The sequence below is a fragment of the Tinamus guttatus genome, unplaced genomic scaffold, assembly GCF_059628265.1.
Source record: "Tinamus guttatus ecotype Peru unplaced genomic scaffold, ASM5962826v1 Tinamus_guttatus_pri_ptg000199l, whole genome shotgun sequence".
NCBI lineage: Eukaryota > Metazoa > Chordata > Aves > Tinamiformes > Tinamidae > Tinamus > Tinamus guttatus.
This window is the reverse complement of record NW_028288733.1, coordinates 356,283-378,948: the sequence shown is the minus strand read 5'-3', so window position 1 is coordinate 378,948 and position 22,666 is coordinate 356,283. Positions and strand designations below refer to the sequence as shown.

At 41.1% G+C, this 22,666-nt stretch overlaps 1 protein-coding gene across 2 annotated transcripts; it reads right to left on the bottom strand.

Moving 5' to 3' along the window:
* Positions 1–250: 250 nt before the first annotated feature.
* ALDH7A1 (aldehyde dehydrogenase 7 family member A1) lies at positions 251–16,006 on the bottom strand. 2 transcript variants are annotated; one of them, XM_088523958.1, is made up of 18 exons: positions 15,850–16,006; positions 15,583–15,636; positions 14,654–14,719; positions 12,873–12,953; positions 10,681–10,804; positions 9,343–9,475; positions 8,820–8,864; positions 8,128–8,205; positions 7,084–7,181; positions 6,390–6,431; positions 5,264–5,358; positions 4,415–4,499; positions 4,008–4,114; positions 3,100–3,216; positions 2,582–2,679; positions 2,361–2,434; positions 1,247–1,322; positions 251–393 (listed from the first exon to the last, which is right to left on the bottom strand). In XM_088523958.1, exons 1-18 carry the CDS (start codon positions 15,955–15,957, stop codon positions 339–341), a joined length of 1,536 nt encoding a protein of 511 aa, XP_088380084.1. In that variant the 5' UTR covers positions 15,958–16,006; the 3' UTR covers positions 251–338. The 2 variants fall into 2 exon arrangements, with proteins under 2 accessions (XP_088380084.1, XP_088380083.1); XM_088523957.1 differs by having other exon boundaries at positions 2,582–2,676; positions 3,097–3,216; positions 15,850–15,992.
* Between the last annotated feature and the right edge of the window lie 6,660 nt (positions 16,007–22,666).

The following is a 22,666-nucleotide window of genomic DNA, read 5'->3' as shown; positions in this document are numbered from 1 at the left end:
TTCAGTAATGTAGTCTGAAGCAGAGACCTCCTAGCTGTATGTATCAACAGATGGTGCAGGATACAGACAGTGTTGATACTGAAGCACAGAGATAAGGCAAGAGAAGATTATTCAGGCCACCCAATCCAAGTCTGAGTTTTGTTCTTCCCAAGACTAAATAAGTTTAATTTGAAGACTAAAGCAGTAATCTGATACACTGAACGTGAAACAATTTAAAAGTAGCTGATTTCCTGATAGAGTTATCATCATTGCTGCAGGTAAGTTTCAGATAATTTTCTTCAGCACAAGGCTTAGAAGAGACTTGATTCTGACATACTAGAGAGCTCCTGGCAAGGTTCTCACTGAAACTTGATTCCTTGAGCCAAAGGTAAGTCCTTGCTGTAGTTGATTGTACTGGAAGAGAAACAAGTATTTAGAGAGAAGGTTTGATGATCAAGATTATGTGGTTCATTTCCTACAAACAAGGCTTTTGACTGCTGTCACATGTAAGTATTCTACAGTGTATTCGTCTATTTGAAGTTATGAACCGACTTTATTCCAGTTCTCAATATAGTAACTATATGCCGAGAGAGAGCACAATGCCCCTTCCCCACTACCTTTCTCTGATAAAAAACGGAATGCATAATCCTTTATTTCTTTCTAACCAAATATCGATCCAAGAAAATCAAGCTGAGGTTTTCCACATTTGTAGGCCTTTGGTGCTAACAAAGTTGGCAAAGGTAGAGGCTGTGCTAACAGAGACAGGGAATGGGAAATACGGACCAGTATAGAGTAGCTGTCAGCAGATTTATGGGGAGATATCCAACAGTGGCAGATCACTGTGGTTTCTACTTTACCTGCTTCCCTGCAAGTTTCAGTAAATTAATTTTTAGCTGAGGTTACATCGGGCAAGATGAAAGAAAACAAAAGTCAGAATAAAACAAATCAACTATTTAAATATATTTATATACACACACACACATATATACAAACACATATTTCCCCAGATCTTAGAATTCATCCTGTTCTGGAAAAGATTTTTTTCCTTTCAAAGGAGAGTGGAAAAAAAATTCTAACTAGAGCCTTCAAATAGTTTTCCATTAGGAATACAAATGCAAATTCTTCCAGGAAAAGGCAATTACTCCGTTACATACTTATCTCACATTTAGCGAGTATAACCTCCAGTACTCAAAGACGTATACATTTTTGACTTTGGCAAGTTTGTCTGTAATTTGCATTTATTTGGAATTAAAAACTTGTCTCTTACCACGTTGAACGCCTCATATAAAGTTTCCATGAATCACTTCCAGATTCTCTTCCCCCACCAGTGTGCTTTTCACCACCTGTAGAAAAAAAACAAAAAGATCTGGAACTTTTTTGTTGTTGGAAAATTTGTTTTTTTTTTTTTTTTTTTGGCATAGAAATCTAATAGAACTAATTCCAGAAGTGAGACTTATTAAAAAATAAAGTAAAATAAATTAATACAAAAAAAGTTACATTTTCCTTAACTAAATGTAGAAAAAAAATACAAGAATGCCACCACATACCACTCACACAGCCAATTCTCTCCTCATTCTTAATTCTCAAAACATGTGCCTGATGTTGAAAGTCTCATCCCACCAGCACTAGAGATTGCTGTTTTAAAGATATTTAATTTAACTTGAGATGCTATTACAACAATGTGCTGGCTCTCATATTAGTTAAGTGATTAACTGAATATTTCTTCTTCCCTACCACCACTCTTTCCAGTAAATACAATGGAGAAAAAGGCACAAATGTTTTTAAATACTCTCATAAAAATACCTTATACTGCAATTTTTACATATACAGGCAAACAAACCCCACAAACGTGCTGAAGACTGCCTTAATTAAAAAATTTGTTTTAACACTTCTGCATTCATTCAGATCTTTAAATACACTTAGAACACCACTTCTGGTCTACATTTGCTTGACAGGAAAAATAAACGACCAAACTAACCAACCAAAAAGTGTGGTATGTGAAAAATCTAAAAGAACAAAACAGATTTTTAAATAACTGAAACCCAACTGTCTCTAGCCAATTTCCACTGTTTGCTACAGCAGTCTAATTCAAAATATACTTTATTAATCTCAGTAGATTTAGTCATTTATATGAACAGACTGAGGTCTTGAAAACTACCACAGATACCTATATTATATTAATTTTACATTGGTAATGCTTTATTCTCATCTGCTCCAGAGGCTTTTCTTTGCAGAAGAAACTAACACAGTCATTAAAAAAAAAGAAAATTCACTCTGAATAGAAAAAAAGAAGAAACCTAAGGAATAGCATTAAGTCTTTAGGGCCAATACTAAAGGATTTGATCATTTAAAGAAAAAAAGGAGATTGTGTAATAACATACCAAAGGCACCCCCAATCTCAGCCCCGCTGGTTGGGATGTTGACATTCACAATGCCACAGTCTGATCCCTTTGGCCTGCAAATGAAGAAAGCACTCAATTACTGCTCAGGATCAAATGGAAGATGTAAAATGTTCAGCCAGGAGCGTGCATAGTTTCACAAGAAACATGAAAGACTGTAGTTTTATGCTTTAGGAAGACAGAAAAAACAATCTGAAATGTACCCAAGCCAGCGGAAAATCCTGCCCAAATCCTTGGTGAATATGCTGCTGGAGAGACCTTGCTTTACCTCATTATTCCAAGCAAAAACCTCTTCTTCCGCCTAGGGAGAAGCACGCCAGTGGTTAAACTCCTCCTATTAAAAGCAAGCAGCTAGATAGAAGCACTAGGGCAAAATCCCCAATATCTCATGGCCATAAAGCAATATGGTGAGTGCCCCTTGGCATACATATATTGGGGGATAGGACACCCAAGGTATATCATACCTCTGCCATCGCACAGAAAGACACAACCCACTCCCTGACCCGAGCAACAAAAACATGTTCCTGTACAGACCCACATTTTAACTCCTGTACTCTTCAGTGGTGATTCATATAGCAGCTGCACTCAGATTTAAGCTATTACAGTGGATATCCCACAATGCAGAGTGAGAACTGTCAGGACAACTGCATGAACATGACGAACTTGAAATCTCTCCTGAGTTCCCACCACAATCCAGCTACTTTTCCCTTTGCTATTTTACCTTAAATTTCAGCACATAAAGTATAGGAGCAAATGTCTCTGTGTGCACAATGGGTGCATTATGAGGAAGGCCAGTCACAATAGTCGGTTCAACGTAGTTTCCAGGCCGATTTATAACCTTCAAAAGACATAAAAGAGGAAAAAGCCAAGTAAGTTCAACCAAACCAGAATTCTGCTTTGCTACCCATGTAGGAAGTGTACAATCTGATTACTATAATTGTACCTAGAAATGAGAAACAGAAGGTCAGACCACTTGAGAACACAGATAACTTAAAATTTTATTCTTGCTTCCATATTTAAATTACAAAAGCATAACTTAGTCTGCAAGGCAGACAATCGGATCTGAAACTCCACTTGTTGACAAAAATATACTTTCCCTCCCATACCTGTAATCTTACTAAAAAGTCAGGAAGAGAAATTTAAAGGTATTAGGAACAAAGCAGGTGTCATTAAAAGATCAAGAGTTCCCAGAATGTTAAATCCTCAGGAATCAAACATCCTACATGAAAGAGGTGTGCCAGTGACTTTTGAATCTCCACGAATTCTTCAAGTTTGATATTGTGAACTCAAGATCCAGGGACAGAATAGCCATTTTTTGTTACATGGACAATATTCACCATTTACATTGCTGTTTTTATTTTCACCATCCTGAAGGACTAGGGAATAGTCCAAGAAATGCAGGAAAGCTCATAATCATTCCTTGAAGGAGAGGGTTGCTTCCTAGTCAAGACCCGTCTTTACCTTAAATGAAGAACCGCAATTCTGCCATTCTCAGACTGACTAACTTACCATCCTCTGACAGGTGACATGACAAACTGCAGTGATATGACAAATCTTGGTCTAAAGAACCATGTTACAGCATTTTATTCTATAATATGGAGTGCGGCAAGAAGAATAAAAACAACTCACCTTCCCACCGCAGACCACAGAACCGCCTTGCTGTTTCGCTTGTTCTACTGCGTCAAGGTACATCTTCACTGCTTCTTTGGTATGAAGAGGCCCATAAAGAGTGTCAGCTAAAAAGCAAAAAAAGCAAAGACATTATTTCAGGAAAACTGTATTTTCCCAAATATTCTTATCACAACAATTGAGGAGTTATTATTTAATATATCCAGAACGAACAGTATTAGCTGGTTTCTTCATCTTCCTTTCACAAATATTATTCTAGATGTAACTAGTTATTTCCATTTCCTGGTAAATTGCTTCAACCAGTAAATTAGACAAATTACATCTATAGACACTTGGGAATTTCAGCAACAAAAAAAGTAAAATAGAAACACCTCTCCTAAAGCTATGAGCTGAAGACAGCTACTTACAATCCCATGGATCACCGATGCGGACCTGAGCATAGGCCTTCACAAGCTTTTCCACCACCTCATCATGTATGCTTTCGTGCAGGAACTAAACAAAATTGGGCAACGGTGTTATAAGACAACTAAACATCAATAACTACTTCTGAAGTACTTTTGAGGCATTTTGGAGAAGGTAGAAGGGAGTGTGGAGGTAGTGTTGCTCATGTTCAACAAACACCACTTAGAAACAAACACATAAGTAAGGCCTCAAAGGAGCAACAGCAACAGCATAAAATCAAGTCACAAACACTTGAGAGGCAAAAAATAAACCCATTTTAATTTAACCCTATTTGGGATCAATGACATCAAGACGTTCTGTAAATTATAAAATTATGTGCCTCAGCACTCAGGTGATCCTTTCTTTTCCTGAAGTTTGATGAATCACCATCTTTCCTATCTGCCCAAATTTAATTAAATCTTTTTTTGATAAATATTTACCCAATCAAGCCAATATTGGACAGAAGACTACACAGCTGATGACAATATAATAAACTTGAATTTGGTGAAGACGATTGGTTAAAAAATAGAAAAGGCAAGCAACACAAGCAACATATACGCTCGTTTTGCTGAAAACTAAACTCTGCACCAACATTTGTAGCAGAAACAACCAAGTAAGCTCTGACAATGAAAACGGAAAACGACAAAAAGTAAACATACACATGTGCATGTTTATATATTTCATATTAAAATTACATACTTCATATACTATAAATTAGATAAATTTACTTAAATATTAGGCATTTCCTGGGCTTAAAATTTGGAATTAAGTTCAAAGTCAGAGCTACCCAAAGCAGTCCAAACACATTTACTCACCAGTCTTCTGGCAGTTGTGCACCTCTGACCTGCTGTTCCCACAGCAGCAAATAGAGCAGATGGGATGACTAGGTTCAGATCTGCATCTTCAAACACTTAAGAAAAGGTTAAATATCACTATGTTACTAAATCAAGCAGATAATATACAAACTGGGGTTTACGTATTGAAGGTCCCCTAAGTTCATCATGCATTAAGCAGTATAATAAACTCTGGAAGGCTGGTCAAGAAGCATTAGGAATAGTACTGGTATATACCGTCACTGATAAATATTCCAGTAGCATAAACAATTACGATTAAAGTGTATCCAATTGGCACTTAAAAAAAAACCAAAAACTAAAAACCTAAAATGCACAGGCACACACTACTGTACAAATAAACAGCTGAACAAATTCAAGTGACAGGAAGAAAGAAGGATGGTTAAACTGAAGTTAAGCTAGTGTTCTTAAATCTCGAAGAATGATTCAGCCTCATCTGCCCCATGAAAATTCTGTAAGTATCCAAAAATATTATTAAATCTGGGGATAACTCCAAGCAAGCAATGTTTATGCGACAGTTCAAAGCTAACTTCATGAAAAGCAAGACTTTCAAATGAAAAGGGAAACAAATTCCAATCTTCAGAAAGATGAAAAAGAAAAGTAACAGAGCAAGACAGCAACTTAAGTATTTAGTGAGTTTTTATATTATTTCTGCCATGTTACCCAATTTTATTGTATTTGCATTATCTGGAAACTAGATGGATCCCTAAGTTACTTAAATCTATAAAATATGCTACTAGAGTAAGCACTTGCAAGCTTTGCTTTCAAGACAGTATTTTATAAATCTTGGTACTTCAGTGTCAATACATATTCTAAAACCTAAAAAACACAGTGACCAAGAGATTAGACCATTTCCAAATTTATTCCAAATTACAGCCCATTACAGAAGCCAATTGCTTTCTCCTCCTTTTCAACAGGAGGAAAGAATTCCAATTGCCATTTTAGTCTTAAAACACTACTCTTCTGCAATAGTGAAGACAGGCAAAAAGACATGTCCTGCTAAGTACTTCTTAAACTCATAGTGTAAAATAAGGACAGTACTAACTTCGAAATAATAGTTATGCGACTAAATTGTTGCAGTGCACATTACCGATAATGGCATTGTTTCCTCCCAGTTCTAGCAGACTGCGACCTGATAAAACACATAAAAGAAGTTACATCAGTCACACTTACCACTGCCCCACATTCAGTGAAGTTACCTCTGACAAGAGCTAGATTTCATCAAACGTCTCTGAACACACAGGATTTTTGCAATCATTCTGAATTTTCAGCATCAGTCCTCTGAATTGTAAATGTATATAATGCAAAATGTCTCTTCAGAAAATTCTCTACTTGAAACTATTTTAAGTTGGAATTCAGCAGCATGGACTCAGGCCAATACATTCCAAATATTTGCAACACAAATGTCATCTCAAAGATCACAACTTTTTTCCTGCATTCCTAGAGGGCATAAAGCAGGCGGGGAAGGTGACATTGTTCCGCAAATGGATTCCCAGACTGTCCATCTCGACAATCTCCATACAATTACATTAATGGAAAACTCTAGAAAATTAACGGTCAGTCTATGGATTTCTTGATGTCTTAGGGAAAATCCTGACTGTGGTAGAATTAAGTACAAAATGCAGTATCTAACTCTAAGCACTTGCATAATCACACGTACACTCAAGTAAAAGGTATAATGCAAAACAAGTTAAACAAGATGCACTTTTAAAGTTCCCTATGCATCCCTACCTTTCCCAACCATGCAAACACGTGAAGAGGAAAGGGACCCTCTCCCTACTCACCGAATCTCTCCTGAACCATAAGTGCTACCTGCTTGCCCACCTTGGTGCTGCCGGTGAAGGACAGCAAGTCCATTCGCTCGTCTTTTGCCATGGCTGTGCTACACGAGAAATAACACCACATGTGAGAAGAGCAAATACCTGGGAAAGCTGGTCGCTCTTGGCAAATAAATCACATGCAGCCAGGGAGATCTTTTTAAGCCAAAGGTGCATTTTCCAAAGTAAAGGGCCAAGGACTGAACAGAAGTCTGTAAAGCTTCCTCTTAGTCAGAAGAGCAGAGGAACAAGACTGGTCTCTCCTGCTTCACACCAGATAATCACCAGAGCATCACCTGTACTAACTGTGAAATCTAATCCAAGGTAAGCAGTAAGACCAGTCTTGATTGTTATCTTCCTTAAGAAAGTAAGTCATACCTATGACTTTTTGAGGAAAATAAGTCATACCTGCAACTTTTTTAAATGGTTACCATCTATTCTGTTTGATCTTCTGTTGAAATACTCAAAAGATGTATCTGAACACACACTTGCATTAGTAATTACCACACTGCAGTAAATAAAGAGGACAATTTGATTTGTGTGCCTCCTAAGCACAGGTACACATCTATGCATGATTGCACTGCCCTACACAAGCAGAAAAATGGGAATGTATATGGCAGTAAGAGTGGTTCGGAAAGGCTACTGGGCTAGAAAGTGAAAACTCTTAAAGAATACATGAGTGAAATTTAGTATTAGCTATATTCCTTGATTCTGAGCATATATACTACATGGTGGCAAAGCCAATTGGATAAATGTAGAATGTAAGCTTAGTTGTGGGTCTTCAGTAAAATGGAATTTCCATTAAGTTGTTAGCACAAAGAGAAAAGCATTATATGCTTACAGTGGGGATGGCATTTAAGAGTAGCTGATAAAAAAAAAAAAATGACAGCAACAGGTACTTGCATATACTGGGAACTCCTGGAAATTAGAACAATTTTACAGCCACGAGATCCTCAAAGAGTATTCTTTCTCCTCTCTCCTTCTCTACAAAACATAAGAATCATTACCTACCCAATTTCTGCTCCACCACAAGCCAGAGAACAGATTGCTCCAGGCACGTTGTTATCCTCAAGGACTTTGGCAATTATCCTAGAATTGGAGATGTAAAACAATGCTGAGATTTCCTTCAGAAGTATGCAGGAGGCAGTAAACCCTTAAAATCTGTGTTAGCGCACACATGAACAAGCTGCAGATATTAAATGAGCAATGATCTTACTGTTCATGTTAATTCACATCCCTCTTCAAGTATCTTGGAGTTAAAGACACTACTCACACAAAAATAAGACTAAAAAATACATTCACATTCATGCACAGAGAAGCATTAAATCAGTGTATAAGTACTTGGGCTACACTGTCTTTTACCAGCTTCCATTAGAAAGAGGCATTCATAAAACTAGTAAGTCTTAACGTAGTAAGTCTTAAAAATAGGTACTGATGCTGATCTGAGACTCCCAAGTAAAGGGATGAATCTGGAACATGAGTGTGCCACTGGGGGAAGTTGAATTTCATGAGCAACTTATCTTCTAGCCCTGCTTCAAAAGAGGCCTATGACTCGTCCCAAGAAGAACAGTTATATACACTGCCCCTGTTAACATAACAGGAGCAAATGTTCCTCTCACTACCAAACACCATTTCAGACAGGGAACCCAAAAGATAACTTGCTTCAAAAGTAAAGCAGAAAAAAAAAAGAAAACACAACTCACTTTGTAACAGCTACACTAATGAGAGAAGTTGTAGGAGCGCCTTTCCTAAAATGGAAAAAATAGATATGAATGAAATTGTTTTTCTTTTAATTTTCCAAGAATGAAATGTGTTCTCAAAGGATAGGAAATATTTAAAACATGCATTTGTTCCTCCTGACAAAGCAGGCAGACAAAACAGAAAAGAAGTACATCTACTTTAGATTTTTAATTTTATTTGTATCAATTCTAAAAATGTCAATATTTTTTAACCAGCTGTGTTCCAAGGACCCAATGGGGGTTCTTTCCACCCAAGTGCTGTACAGGTTTGAGCCTCAACATCTCATAAAACAGGTTATCACAAAATAAAATTAAGCTTTTTGATCACAAGTGAATCTAAAATTAAGTAGAAAGAAATAAGGCCTGTATGAAATAGGATTGTATAGACAGAAACACCATATACTGGACAATAATTACATGCCTGAGATAATAATCTGCTCTGTAATTTAAAAACACATATTTAGGACATTGGAGAGCAGTATCTTACCAGAGGCAAACATTTCCACAGACCATTGCAATTGCGCTGTTCCACCCATAAACTGCTACGGGGAAATTAAAGGCCGTGATGATTCCTACCAACCCTACAGGGTTCCACTGCTCTATGAGGGCATGGCCAGGTCCTGGAGGCAAAGACACAACATAATGCAACTCACATCCATCTAATGCCTTTAAAAAAAAAAAAAAAAAAAAGAAAAAGAAAAAAAAGAAACCATAAGGCCTTACAAGCACAGTCAACTTTGTTGGCCTTCATCACTCAGTGTTGGTCTTCATCCACCAGAGCATTATATGGCTCTGATGGAGATGGTTTATTTAGGGTCTGTGCACTGAGACAGGCAGAACTGAACTTCCATCCTTTTCACAGGCCATTATAGACCTCCCCCTGCTGCCCCCACCCCCCCTTTTAAAAAAAAAAAAAAAAAAAGGGCCAGAACTTAACAACTCCTTCTCAAAACAGGAAATAATGGACATTTTTACAGAGAAAAACAGACTTCAGTTCTGTTGCATCGAGAATAGATTTTTCTAGTAGAAATTTTTATGAAGTATTAGTGAATAAAGTAACTAATGGAGACATCTACTCCAGAAAACCAAAACTAGGCATAAATATACCGTAAGTAACACATTATGACAGGAGGATACACGTCGGTTTTTGCTTCTAGCAAGACTGCACATATACTGTTCCAGCATATGAGAGCACTTCGGCGCTCAAGATGTTTTCCAAAGCCTATGCTCAGGCCATAGAAATGCACACAATGGTTATTATTACAATGAAAGTTGTTTCAGCACTCTACGAAACAGGTCCTATCATTAAAAGAGTGCTTCGTCTTAATTTTCCAGGCAAATTCCAATATCCCATAAAGAATAAATGACATGCTGTATGAAATACATTCAGTAACTTACAGTAATATCAGCTACACTGTGGAAAAAAAACATAATCATGTGGCAGCAATCACTTTTGCTATCCTCATTATTCAGTTAACAGGAAGGCTATTATTTATAAGGCAATAACTGGTAACAAGTTGTCTTCTTTCTAAGCATCCTGTTGAACTGTTCATGTACTTTCCTCCAGCACTTTTATTAACATAAAAAGCAAAAAAAATCTAATGCTTCAAGAAGCAGAGATAAAAACTACAGTCTCTCTTGATATATGCCACAGATATTTGTCAGGTGATACTGGTCCCTAACAGCAAATCTATTTCTAGACAACATGCCTCCTACAGTACAAATATTTTTCTGCAGTATATCACTATATATTTAGCACATTTTATCTCCATCCCTTTATTAGTGGGAAAAGAAAGAAAAAAAAAAAAGTAGCATGCATGCTTACTTTCTGAAGGCAAAACAGGTCCACCAATCATTCGGGACAAACCAACAGCATAGTCACAGACATCAACATACTCCTGCACTTCCCCAACACCCTCAACAAAAATCTTTCCCATTTCCAAAGACACCTGAAAACATTAAGAGAAAGATATAAACATTTTTTTTTCCAAAATCCACATGTATATCCAATAAATTTTATCTGCTATTAATGTCAGGTACATCTATCTGTATGCCAAGTAAGATATAACACAATCTTGTTCATTAAGAGATGCATCTCTTCCTGAGTTAATCAGATTAAAGAAATATAATAATGGCAACAGTTAGATAAGAGTCTTGTTCCCATAAAATAGGGGAGATTCAGCAGAGGAAATTAAAAATAAACTACTAAAACTACATCTACAAGTAATGCGGCTCAAAGGCTCAGATCAAAGCAATACTGTTTTTCCTTCAGGACATTTTCATTTATTTTAGATCAAGTACAGAACAAATGGAAGAAGAGTAATCTGTTTGGCCAAAGCAAAATGCTCCTTTCAATTTTTCATGAGCAATATACAGATTTTACAACATCTCAAAACATCTCAAAGCGAGTTTGAGAGATTAGATTTTCAGACTGCTGAAAATGACTAATCATGGCTAGTCCTTTAGTGACCCAGGATTTTTAACACCACTCTTCATTTGTTTTTAGCCCAACTTAGTTCTAGCTGAAAACTAAGGTCTTCAGCTAAAGTATGCTACATAGCAGACATATTGATTAGTCCTGGGAATTAACTGGTACACAATATGCCAAAAGTGAGGAAGGTTGAGGGATGTTCTTTGAAGAAGCTGACAAGTGAGGAATCAAGCTCAAGGTCTGCCGCAAGAATTCATTCCCCAAGCAAAAACTGAAATAAAGGTGACTGAATACAGTTCTCATTGTCTGCATAATGCCTGTGGTCCCAAAGTTCTGCTAGGCTACATAGGCAACATAGAAATCTCTATGCTGGACTTCTGCTCCCTCCTCCAGAATTGGAAGCCATCTGAAAGCATGGATTCAGACTCCAGAACGTGTGGACATCTTAAGGCAGAAGAGCCTCAAGGTCTGACCTGCAGCGGAGATGCATTGAACATATTTACCAAGAAACAAATCACCACATCTGTAAGACTGCTAAAAACGCACCTGGATAAATGACAAAATCAATTACTTTCACCAGTCTACAGAGGTAAAGCCTAAGAGGGAAACTTTCAACAGCACGAGAAGGTGAGTTGCAATACCCTTCCCTTTTACATCGGAAGGATTTTCACATCCTAAAGCCAGGAGTGACATTCACCCATTCCGAAAACCCTAAAGCACTATTATACAAAAGTGCAGCCCCAAAACAGAAGAGGGTCATTATCTGTTTGGAAAAAAGCAAGTGTGCTTCAGCAACACCACACAGCGTGGTTTGTCAGAAGAGTGTAGAGCAAACTCGTCTGGCCCAGCTCATCAGGGAGCCCAGGCACTTTTCAAACATAAATGTACTTTCACATTCTAAATTCCCTCCTCAAAACTGAGCTAAGTATCTAACTTCAAGGGAAATAGCAGAACAAAGTTTTGTAGGTTAACAATACGGGCTTGACTACACAGGGAGTTATTCAAGAACAGCTGTTTCTGATTAGCAGCACATACAGACAAGCTCTGTTAAAGAAAAGCAGCAAGTTCTGCACTTGTCTCCTTTATGCCCCTAGCAACTAGTAAGTGTTTTAAAGGAACAGTACTTCAACCTTTATATCCTACCAAGCTCTGTAAGATGATCTCATTAAGACCAGCACAGCTTCTGAAGTCCTAGACCTCCACCTCTAAGTTCTCTAAGTCCTGCAGATCACCAGAAAGAGCCCAAGGTTAAAAAAGCTCTGTATTAGAGGAAGGTTTTTTTCAGGACATTTTTTTCTATCATACGGCATCAGAGAAGTAGGAAAACAGCATGGCAACAGTTTTGTCCTAGCCAGAGTACAGGCTCAGAATCAATCACTTTCTCCTCTTATTTTAAATAAAAATTTTTAGTGTAGGATGACAAATAGCAGTCTTACGTGTTTTTTTTTTTCTTTCTTTCTTAAAAATTCTTCAGGAAAGCTAACATTTTAATAATTATGAAGATTAGTATTGCAGACTGTTTAATTAAAAACAGAGCACAACATATTTTTTTCAAAAGCGTCAAGCTGCTTCTGATAACAACTTACCAAACTTCCTAGAAGTTTTATTTTTTGTCTCAAGGCATCACCAATCTGTCGCACTATTTCTCCACGTTTAGGTGCAGGAATCTAGGCAAAATTAAAAAAAAAGGCAGAAGAAACTATTTGAGATTAAACCTCACAAAGGCATAACTCTGCTACATACATACCGTCAATTTTCTATCAGTGCAGAGGGAGCTGCAGGGATTACTATGCTTTTCCCTCTAATTTCCCAAGACAAGGTTACTAACTTATTTTTATCACGTAAGCTACTGGAGAAGCACTTTTGTGCCAAATCAAGACCAACAATGCTGCACACACTTATGCCTGTTCAAAACCTCACTTCCACTGAATATTACCAGAAACATTCAGATTACAAGTTCTGCTACTTCTGTCCAGCTATACTACTCACAATGCCCAAAATAATCAGTTAGCCTCAAGAAACATAAGCCTTCTTTTTTTTTTTTTAAAAAAAAAAAAACCTTTGAAATCACACTTTTGGCTTCAGATTGTATCTCACTGTTACAATAGCTGCAGACAATTTTTATTAGACAAGGAGAAACACAGCTTTTTTTAAAAAAACCTCAAAGTCCCAACCACTGAAAAACTAAATACACATACCAAATATCAGTAGATTTTTTGTTATCAGTGTATGTTAGATAACAATCAACAGATACTAATCAATAATAAGCTATGCATCTAAAACAGTTTTTACAGGAGTAGAGACCAGCAATGAACAGGCAACTAGAAAGATAGAAGTGAGGAATATATGAACCATGTAAGCATATCTTTCCACAGACAAAATTGTTCAGATGAGCTTGTTAATAGCAACATAAAGGACATGTTAATGCAAACGGCTTTCAGACTAGGCTTTAAAGCTTTAGATACACTGGGGTTTTCTTTATCTGTTAAAGTGCTTTCAATTTATTTCCAAACTCAAGAACCTGTGTGAACTCACCAGCACTATATTCATATATTTTAACAGGAAGCACGTGCAAATTCTGAGGGAGCTGAGGAAGCACTGATGTTTGTACTCTTAATTCTCTACAGGCAAGAGAAAGTCCTTTGCTGGGTACATACAGAATGCCCAGTGCAAAATTCAGGCTTTCAGGCCGTATTGAAGAGATGGCTGATACCTATAAAGACAAGCTTTGCATGGCCAGCAACAGAAAGGATGTCAGCTGCACAGAGTTGTACAGGGGCACTGGCAAATACAGCTTATTAGCTAAAAATGCTGCAAGAATGTCATCATGTGCCATTGCTATAGCAAAGCAGTGGCAAAGTTCTGGGATAACATAGCTGTTCTGGGAAGTATCAGGATTGAACAGGCACACACACACACACACACACACACACAAAAAAAAAAAAAAAAAAAAAAAGAATGCTCAAAGCCAGCTCAAAACTTCCTTCACTCCATGCAAAAGAGGATGCCACCTGAAGTCAGAGATTCAAGTGTTCTCATGGAGGCAGCGTGCTGCAACACGAAGTTAAACACACCCAGAGGGAGAATTTGCTGTCTACAAGGCCTTTTAACTTCAGAGGACCTGCTGGCAATGGCAAACAGGCCCAGACCTAGGGAAATTTGCCAGGCTTTTAAAAACAAACATTTTCCACAAGGCAACGTCCTCATCTTTGTACCTTAATGGTAACGTGCATGAGATGTCTCATTTGTTTCTTGAGGTTCTCACTACAGATTTCTCTTTTAATGTAACTTACAAAACACAGTCACATGCTCTCCCCCACCCCCAGAAGGAAAGATTTTAGAAGATAAGTGAAGCCTGTTAACTTACATCAGCCCAGACTTTCCAAGCCTCTTTAGCTTTCTTGACTGTTTCTTCATAGTCCTCCAAACTAGCCTAAACGAACAAGCATTTCAAAAAAAAAGAATTAGAACACAGGAAAAAAAAAAAAAAAAGTATTCAACTTAAGCATAAGACATTCTAGGAAATAGTACAGAATATAATTTTACTGGAAGTATTTACAGGAAAGCATCATACTTTGATCCTAATCCAGTAGGCTGATTTCTACTGTGTAAGCTGAAGAGCTCCTTTAAGTAAGTTATTGTTACAGAAAAATGTCTAGGCAAGCATATCTACTGCCTAAACAAAAATGGAACTTAAGCAGAAATCCTTCTCCACGTGACAAAGGCTGCCCATAAAAAAGTTATAAAGGGGACATTCATCACACTTGATGTATTTTAATCTCAGATAACCCTACTATTAAAAATAGTAAAGTCTGTGAGGACAACCAGCTTCACCGGACATTAAGGGCTAGTAGAATCCTTACCTAGGAAAGGAGCAGGTTAACTATTCTTGTACAAGAAGTAGGTTAACTGTTCTTATACCAAAATAAATTCCACAAATGCACCACACGAACATCACTCTGCTCCTGTTCATGCCTCCTCCGGTGCACACAGCTTCACGGAGCAGGAGCAGGCATTCTGCCCGCTCCACAACTACTTAGGAATGAAAATGCAGAGCAGGGACCTTCGCTCTTGCCAAGGCCTGAGAGATCATTTCTAATGCTCGGACAGTTGCCTGGTCACTGCCTCACAAGGCGGACCCCCCACAGACCCGGCAGTGCCCAGGTGCCCGGAGCCCCCATACTCGGCAGGTTTGGTTTTGTGACCTGCCCACGAGAAGGAGCCGCTACCGGAGCACGGCGCAATCTGCTTCGCACGGGTCGTGGGGGCGTCGCGGCGCTCCCGCTGGGGCCTCACCTGGCGGACCCTGGCGATGGCCTCGTTGGTGGCGGGGCAGTAGGTCGTCACCACCTGCGGGAGACACGCACGGCAGAGACGCTGAGCACCCACAACACACACCGCTCGCCCCGCAGATACCCCTGTTTTGACGGGATGAGGAGGGCAAGGCCGCTCGCCTAAGAGACACCCCGAACGCGTAAAACCGCCGCCCCCGAGAAGAGCCCGCCGCGGCTGCCGGCTCGGCGAGCGGCGCGGCCCGGGGCCTGCCCGCGGCCCGGGGCGCACCTGCCCGCTGCCGCCCCAGCGCCCGTTGTAGACGCCCGCGTTGTCCTCCTGGAGGCCGAGCTCGCGGAGCCACGCGTAGCGCGGCTGGCTCACGAGCAGCGCCGCCATGGAGGCGGCGGAGGCGGCCGGCGGCGACAACGGCGGCGGCGCGAGCGCGAAGGCGGCGGTCGCGCGGCGCAGCCCCAGCGCCAGCATCACCGCCGCGCAATGGCGGCCGCCGCGGCGCCGCCCCCGCGCCCATTGGCCACGCCGCGCCTCGCCCCCCGTGCCCATTGGCCGTGCCGCGGCACCGCCCCGCCCCCTCGGGCACCGCCCACGCCGTCCTGACGGGGCTCGAGGGGAAGGCGAAACGCGGCGGGGCGGCGCCCCGGGCCCGAGGCCGGGTGTCCCGAAGAGCCAGGCCTCGCACGTCCCGATCAGGGCGGGGACACATTATTGTTTCATTACCCTTTTTCTTTTTCATTTCATTACAGCAAAAGTAGCTACTGTTTTTGACTGCCTCTGTTTCACAGCGCTCAGGTGGAGCTTCAAACTGGGCCTATGTCGTAAAGCCCCTGGAAACTGACCAGTAGCCACCACTGAGAGTGCCAAGCACAGTCCCCGAGTCCCCAAGTCCCTGAAAAGAGGTGGGAAAGAGGCAGCAAAGATCCTCAAAAGCAACCCGAGTTCCTGAGAAAATGCCACAGCTCCGCAGAAACCTCCCTGCGCTTCTTCAGGGCCCTCTGGAGCAGCTCCTCCGCAGGCCCTGCCGCGACAGCACGTTCATTCACCAGAGCTCTGTGCGCGGGAGCACCAGCACAAACCGTTATTTTTGTCAGGCTGGTGGCACAGGGTTTAGCAGACCCCAGCAAAGGCCTTTTTTACACAACTCTTAAAATCAGCAGGACAAGAACTGCTCCAAACTGCCCTGCTGATGCCCCCCAGGCCACCACCTGCCATGTTTTACTGCTTGGTTTCATCATGGGGCCACTGAATCTTCCGTGCCCAAATGCCACATCACGTTGTACTCCTGGTAGGCTTTCCTCAAAACGCGTCCCTGCTCTTCAACCAGGGCCAGTCAAGCACTGGCCTTGCTTGAAGTGAAAGCCAGGAGCAGAGACTCAAGCTGCGTATTCCTGTGACCTGGCATCCGACATCTTGTAACTCGGTTTTTACCCCCAAAACCCTCCACAAAACAACGTAAATCTTCCAGAAAAGTCAAGATTGAGTATTTCTAATAGCAGAGGGGAAGTAAGAACACACAGGCATTGAAACAGGAAAGAAATGTAGCTACTATTGTTTGTATTATTCTTTTCATCCTTTAATTCAGTGCTGTTCCTAGGAATCTTGGTGAAAAAGGGTAAGTTCAGGTTCTAGCCCTGCCACTTATCCATGTGCCAAAAGTTTCTGATTTTACTTTTTATTATTATCATTATTATTTCTTCCTTCCCTTACACTGGACTAACATGATTACCTCGTTGGTAGCTTACTGCACTTGTCATGCAAAGCTCCAAGTAATTTTTATCCCATGTTTTCAAATTGTAATTCCTCTTAAATGGCCATATAAATTTATACGATTTATCACTAAACATCATTTGCTTTCAGGAATGCAATGTTTTCTGAATGACCAAAACAATTAGGAATAAACTCTCAGGCTACGGTTAAAGCATATACTTAGCACATACTCAAGGGGGAAAAAAAAAGTCCCATTCATGTCAAGCCAATGACTAACTGCCATAATTTATCTCTTGATATCCACAACTACACAGTTTTGCTTATTGGTAATGGCATTAACTATAATCGATTTGCCCTTTAAGAAAGGTTGTTCAAGTAATTTTGTCAAATGAAAGTATCTTTAGATGATATGATCAAATTAGTGATGGTTAAAGTACTCTGGCAATATTTGCAGGGAGAGGATTTTAATCTGAAACCCTGTCACCCTAAGGCACTACATTAAGACCTTGCCTAGCAGACTAGTCATGGGAGAAATTAATTTCCTGTGGGCAGATCATTTTATGGAAACGCTGAAAATCTAGATCTCTTCCAGGATTTCTCACCAAGCTGTTTCACAGCCTTGGGAAATTGACTTAAGCTCACTATACCCTAGGATATACACTCTATAAATAATGATCTGCTTTGTAAACCACTTCAGGAAAACTGCTGCATTAGAATGAGGTGTTAGTGCTATTATTATTATCATATGAAAATATATGTTATAGTCTATAAAAGCAGGAAAAGAAAGTTACTGTATACACAGTTCAGTAGCTGAACATTTCACTAGTGTCATTACATGCAAGATTAAATTATCAGTTGTACATGAAAACTGGGTTTGGTTACTATAAAGCCTGTATCAAAAAGCAGCATTTCACTTAACCATGACCGGAATGCCTAAGGAATCTCAAGCAAGAGCAAATTGAAAGACAAATTAGTATATCTGCAAGGTAATACATGGTAATACATTTTCTTCAGCAAGATGATGAAACCTTACATCTATCACCTACATGTACATCGAATCACAGAACCATTATGGTTGGAAAAGACCTTCAAGATCATCAAGTCCAATTGTAGGAAAGGGATGCCTGGCAAGGCCAGCCCAGGGAATCATGTGCCAGGATCCCAGCTCCTGGTTGCTCTAGTAGATGAGTGGACTCACCGGCATGAAGGCCGCCACCGGTGAGCAACACAGCATCCAGATTCCCAGATTAGAGTGATGGATTTCCCCCATACACTCATGGACACACGAGCGGCACGATCTCTCCTGTTCCTGAAGTGCACTCTGAGATCCTCCACTCCTCTACTCACATGAACAATCACAGAATCATTATGGTTGGAAAAGACCTTCAAGACCACCGAGTTCAACCGTAAGCCCATCACCACCCTGTCTGCTAAACCATGTCCCTAAGCACCTCATCTACACGTTTCTTGAACACTGCTAGGGATGGGGACTCCGCCACTTCCCTGGGCAGCCTGTTCCAAGGCTTCACCACACTTTCCATGTACAAATTCTTCCTAATGTCTAACCTGAACAGCCCCTGGCACAACTTGAGGCTATGTCCTCTTGTCCTATCCATAGTTGTTGTGGAGAAGAAATCAACTCCCACCTCACTACAACCTCCCTCAAGTAATTGTAGAGCGCGATAAGGTCTCCCAAGCCTCCTCTTCTCCACACTAAACAACCCCAGCTCCCTCAGCCGCTCCTCGTAAGGTCAGTGCTCCAGCCCCTTCTCCAGCTTCACTGCCCTTCCCTGGATGCACTCCAGCGCCTCCACGTCCTTGTAGTGAGGAGCCCAAACCTGAACACAGTATTCGAGGTGCGGCCTCACCAGCGCCGAGCACAGGAGGACGATCACATCCCTGGTGCTGCTGGCTGCGCTGTTCCTGATAACGGCCAGGAGGCTCTTGGCCTTCTTGGCCACCGGGGCCCACTGCTGGCTCATATTCAGCTGGCTGTCAGCCAGCACCCCCAGGTCCTGTTCTGCCACGTAGCTCTCCAGCCACTCTGCCCCAGCCCTGTAGAGCTGCATGGGGTTGTTGTGACCCAAGTGCAGGACCCAGCACTTGGCCTTGTTGAACCTCACACCATTGGTCTCAGTCCACCGATCGAACCTGTCCAGATCCCTCTGCAGAGCCTTCCTACCCAGAAGCAGATCAACTTTCCCTCCCAGGTTGGTGTCGTCTGCAAATTTGCCTGAGGGTGCATTCAATACTCTCATCCAGACTGTTGATAAAGATATTAAAGAGGACCTGCCCCAACACTGACCCCTGGGGAATGCTGCTCATGACCAGTCACCAGCTGGATTTAACTCCATTCACCACCACTCCACGGGCCCAGTCAACCAGCCAGTTCTTCACACAGCGAAGAGTTCTGCTGTCTAAGCCATGACCTGCCAGCTTCTCCAGGAGAAGGCAGAGGGAGGCAGTGTCAAAGGCCTTACTAAAGCCTAAGTAGACCATGTCCACAGCCTTTCTTTCATCCACTAGGTGGGTCACCCAGGTATAGAAGAAGACCAGGTTGGTGAGGCAGAACCTGCCTTTCATGAACCCCTGTTGGCTGGGCCTGATCCCCTGGTTGTTGCGCACATGCTGTGTGCTCACCCTTCAGGACGATCTGCTCAATAACTTTCCTGATATTGAGGTCAGACTGACAGGCCTGTAGTTCCCCAGATCCTCCATCCAACCTTCTTGTAGGTGGGTGTCACTTTGGCAAGGCTCTAGTCATCTGGGACCTCCTCTGTTGACCAGGACCACTGACAGATGATGGAGAGCAGCTTAGCAAGCATCTCCGTCAGCTTCCTCAGAACCCTCGAGTGGATCCGATCTGGCCCCATAGACTTGAGTATCCAAGGGGAGTACAGGTCACTGACTGTTTCCTCTTGAATTATGGGGGGTTTCTTCTCCTTTCCATAGGTGTCTTTCAGCTCCAAAGAGAAGAGCGGTGCAAGCTTCCTTCCTCTCCTTCAGCAATGTCCATTTGCTGAATGTCCAGCATCAGGAGAATGCCCTCAGAATGTCAGAGTAAATCAGTTTTCATAGCTATTCTTTCATTTTCTGTTCTGCAGAGACTGACGAGAGGGTTCCAGCTGACACCAAAATCACGACGTCCATTTCTTTCCCTCAGGCCACCAACAAAACTGTGAGAGAACAAATTTCAGTCACACCTGACCCACGGTGAACTTGTTTTTTATCCACTGACACAGAGGTATAAAGCAAGTCTTGAGTTCTTCTATCCCCTGTTAACTGTTACTCCTAATTCAAACTTTACTCTTAAAAAGTACCTAAGATCAAATAGGTTATAACTGGCTATACAGTATGTAGCATATGGTGAGGTGGAAACTGCAGCAGTTTCATCTATAGGTACCTCAGATAAGAAGATGCATTTTAAAGCACACCTGATCCATTAAGTAGGAGGTTTTTGTGGCCGTATCTGTTATTGCCTATGTTCACTGGCACAATAAATCCCAGGAAGATCAGAAGCTCACGTGGTTGCATTCAAAACTGGCAAGATGCCTTGCGGAGATTACAAACTCAGAAGATCCTACTGAAACTTCAGAAAGATCACCCTCAGAAGGTCTGATCACAATATCTCCCAAAGGGATAATAAAGTATCTATAAAAGGTATGCTACTGGATACAGTTTTGTCACTAGAAACACAGATTTTCTCTCAGTGTTAAATACTGATATTCCCAACTCAGTTCCTTGACAGAATATAGCTGGTTCTGCCTTAAGGAGTTTGAAAGTTGCATCTCTAATGCATTTCATAATCTTGTGCAGATTTTTATCTTTACTGGATTATGCCTATGCGTGCTCAAAGGAGTATCTCTCGATGACAAATTTGCAAGATGTCTCCAACCAATATATTGAATTCTAGCCAAAAGGTCTGTCAAAAAGGGTAGCACACTAGCTGAGCCATTGAACAACACAGTGTCAATTCCTCCACCGACCTCCATCACCATAAGTAAGTAATTAGTCCCTCCAGCCTCACTGGTCATGCCGGAAAGACAGTCAAGATCTTGGCACTGTGCCTTATTTGGCTCTGTTCATCCTTTTTGCTACAGGGCATCCAAACAGTTCAGACTCTCGTTGTGACAAGTGGTGCCAAATTTCTTCTAGGAAGGTTTCTGGGACAACTTACCTGCAACACATTGGACTCAAATCAGCCTTGCACTACTAGCTATGCCAGTCAGAACCATTTCTGAACCATCTGCGGTAGTATAGATGTATATAAAAGATGTGGTTAGACCTGCATAAAAGCTTAACATGGGCCTCTTCCTGGTGTATCCAAGGCCATTATCTAAATAAGTACGGCTGCAAAAACTACCTGTGAAACATCAGTATGAACTCAGCCAATCCCTGAAATACAGATATATCCCGTGCTTCTGTTCCATACGTGCAAAGCAGGAGCAACAGCAGGGTAACGTACATAGAAGGATTGTGCCTCAAGAAGCCATTAAATACCTAAGCCTTATTGTGTACACTTGGGGTACAGAAGATGGAAAAAATATTCTGTATTTTTTTCTGTCTCTTCTACCTGTTCATACAAAAGTCTGCATGAATTCTGAAGTGAATGTTCAGTGAAGACTCTAAAGTGCAGGTATGAGGGTAAAAATTAGCTAAGCTTGTTGGCAGCACATTCACACTGGTCTGAGAATTTGCACCACCTTTCATTTGGACCCAATACGCCCCTGACTGAGAGCAGAGCTCAGAATCTGTGGAATATAATACTGGTCTCTGATCATTTTTCTGCCAAACGGGTACAAGGATAGCTCAAATTATCACTTTTAACAAAGCCTTCATACAAAAGAAAAAATCCATTTTAGTGATGCTCATGACAGTCAGCCAGACCATGCCCTCTTGCACACCAGTTTCCTTGCAGACATGAGTTTCCATACCACTTCCTTACTGTAGCATATCCCATTCTTGAGCACTGGTATCTCCATATTTGACAGCAAAGTCGAACATTAATGGAAATGGACTCTGGCACCCAGGCATAAATCTGCCAAAGACAAAACCCTTTGCATGTGGGTTTAACTGAATAGCTTGTTGGTACTCAATCTTTTCCTTGAGTGCTTTCAACTTTTCAGCATCCTTTCTGATACCAGATCTGAGATCATATAACACTATGGGAAGCCCCACACAAGAATGCACCCAATGACATAATTTTCACTGCTGTTGCTGGTACATCAGGAGAAAGTATGGACAAAACAGCAGCTGCTGCTGGTGTGTCATGAGGGAGTAAGGACAAACAGCAAACACCAGTTCAAGACAAAGATTAGGGCCATGGTATCTTCAAGTAACTGAAACCGGGCAATGGGGGCAAAACAGGGCTCCCTGAACCAAA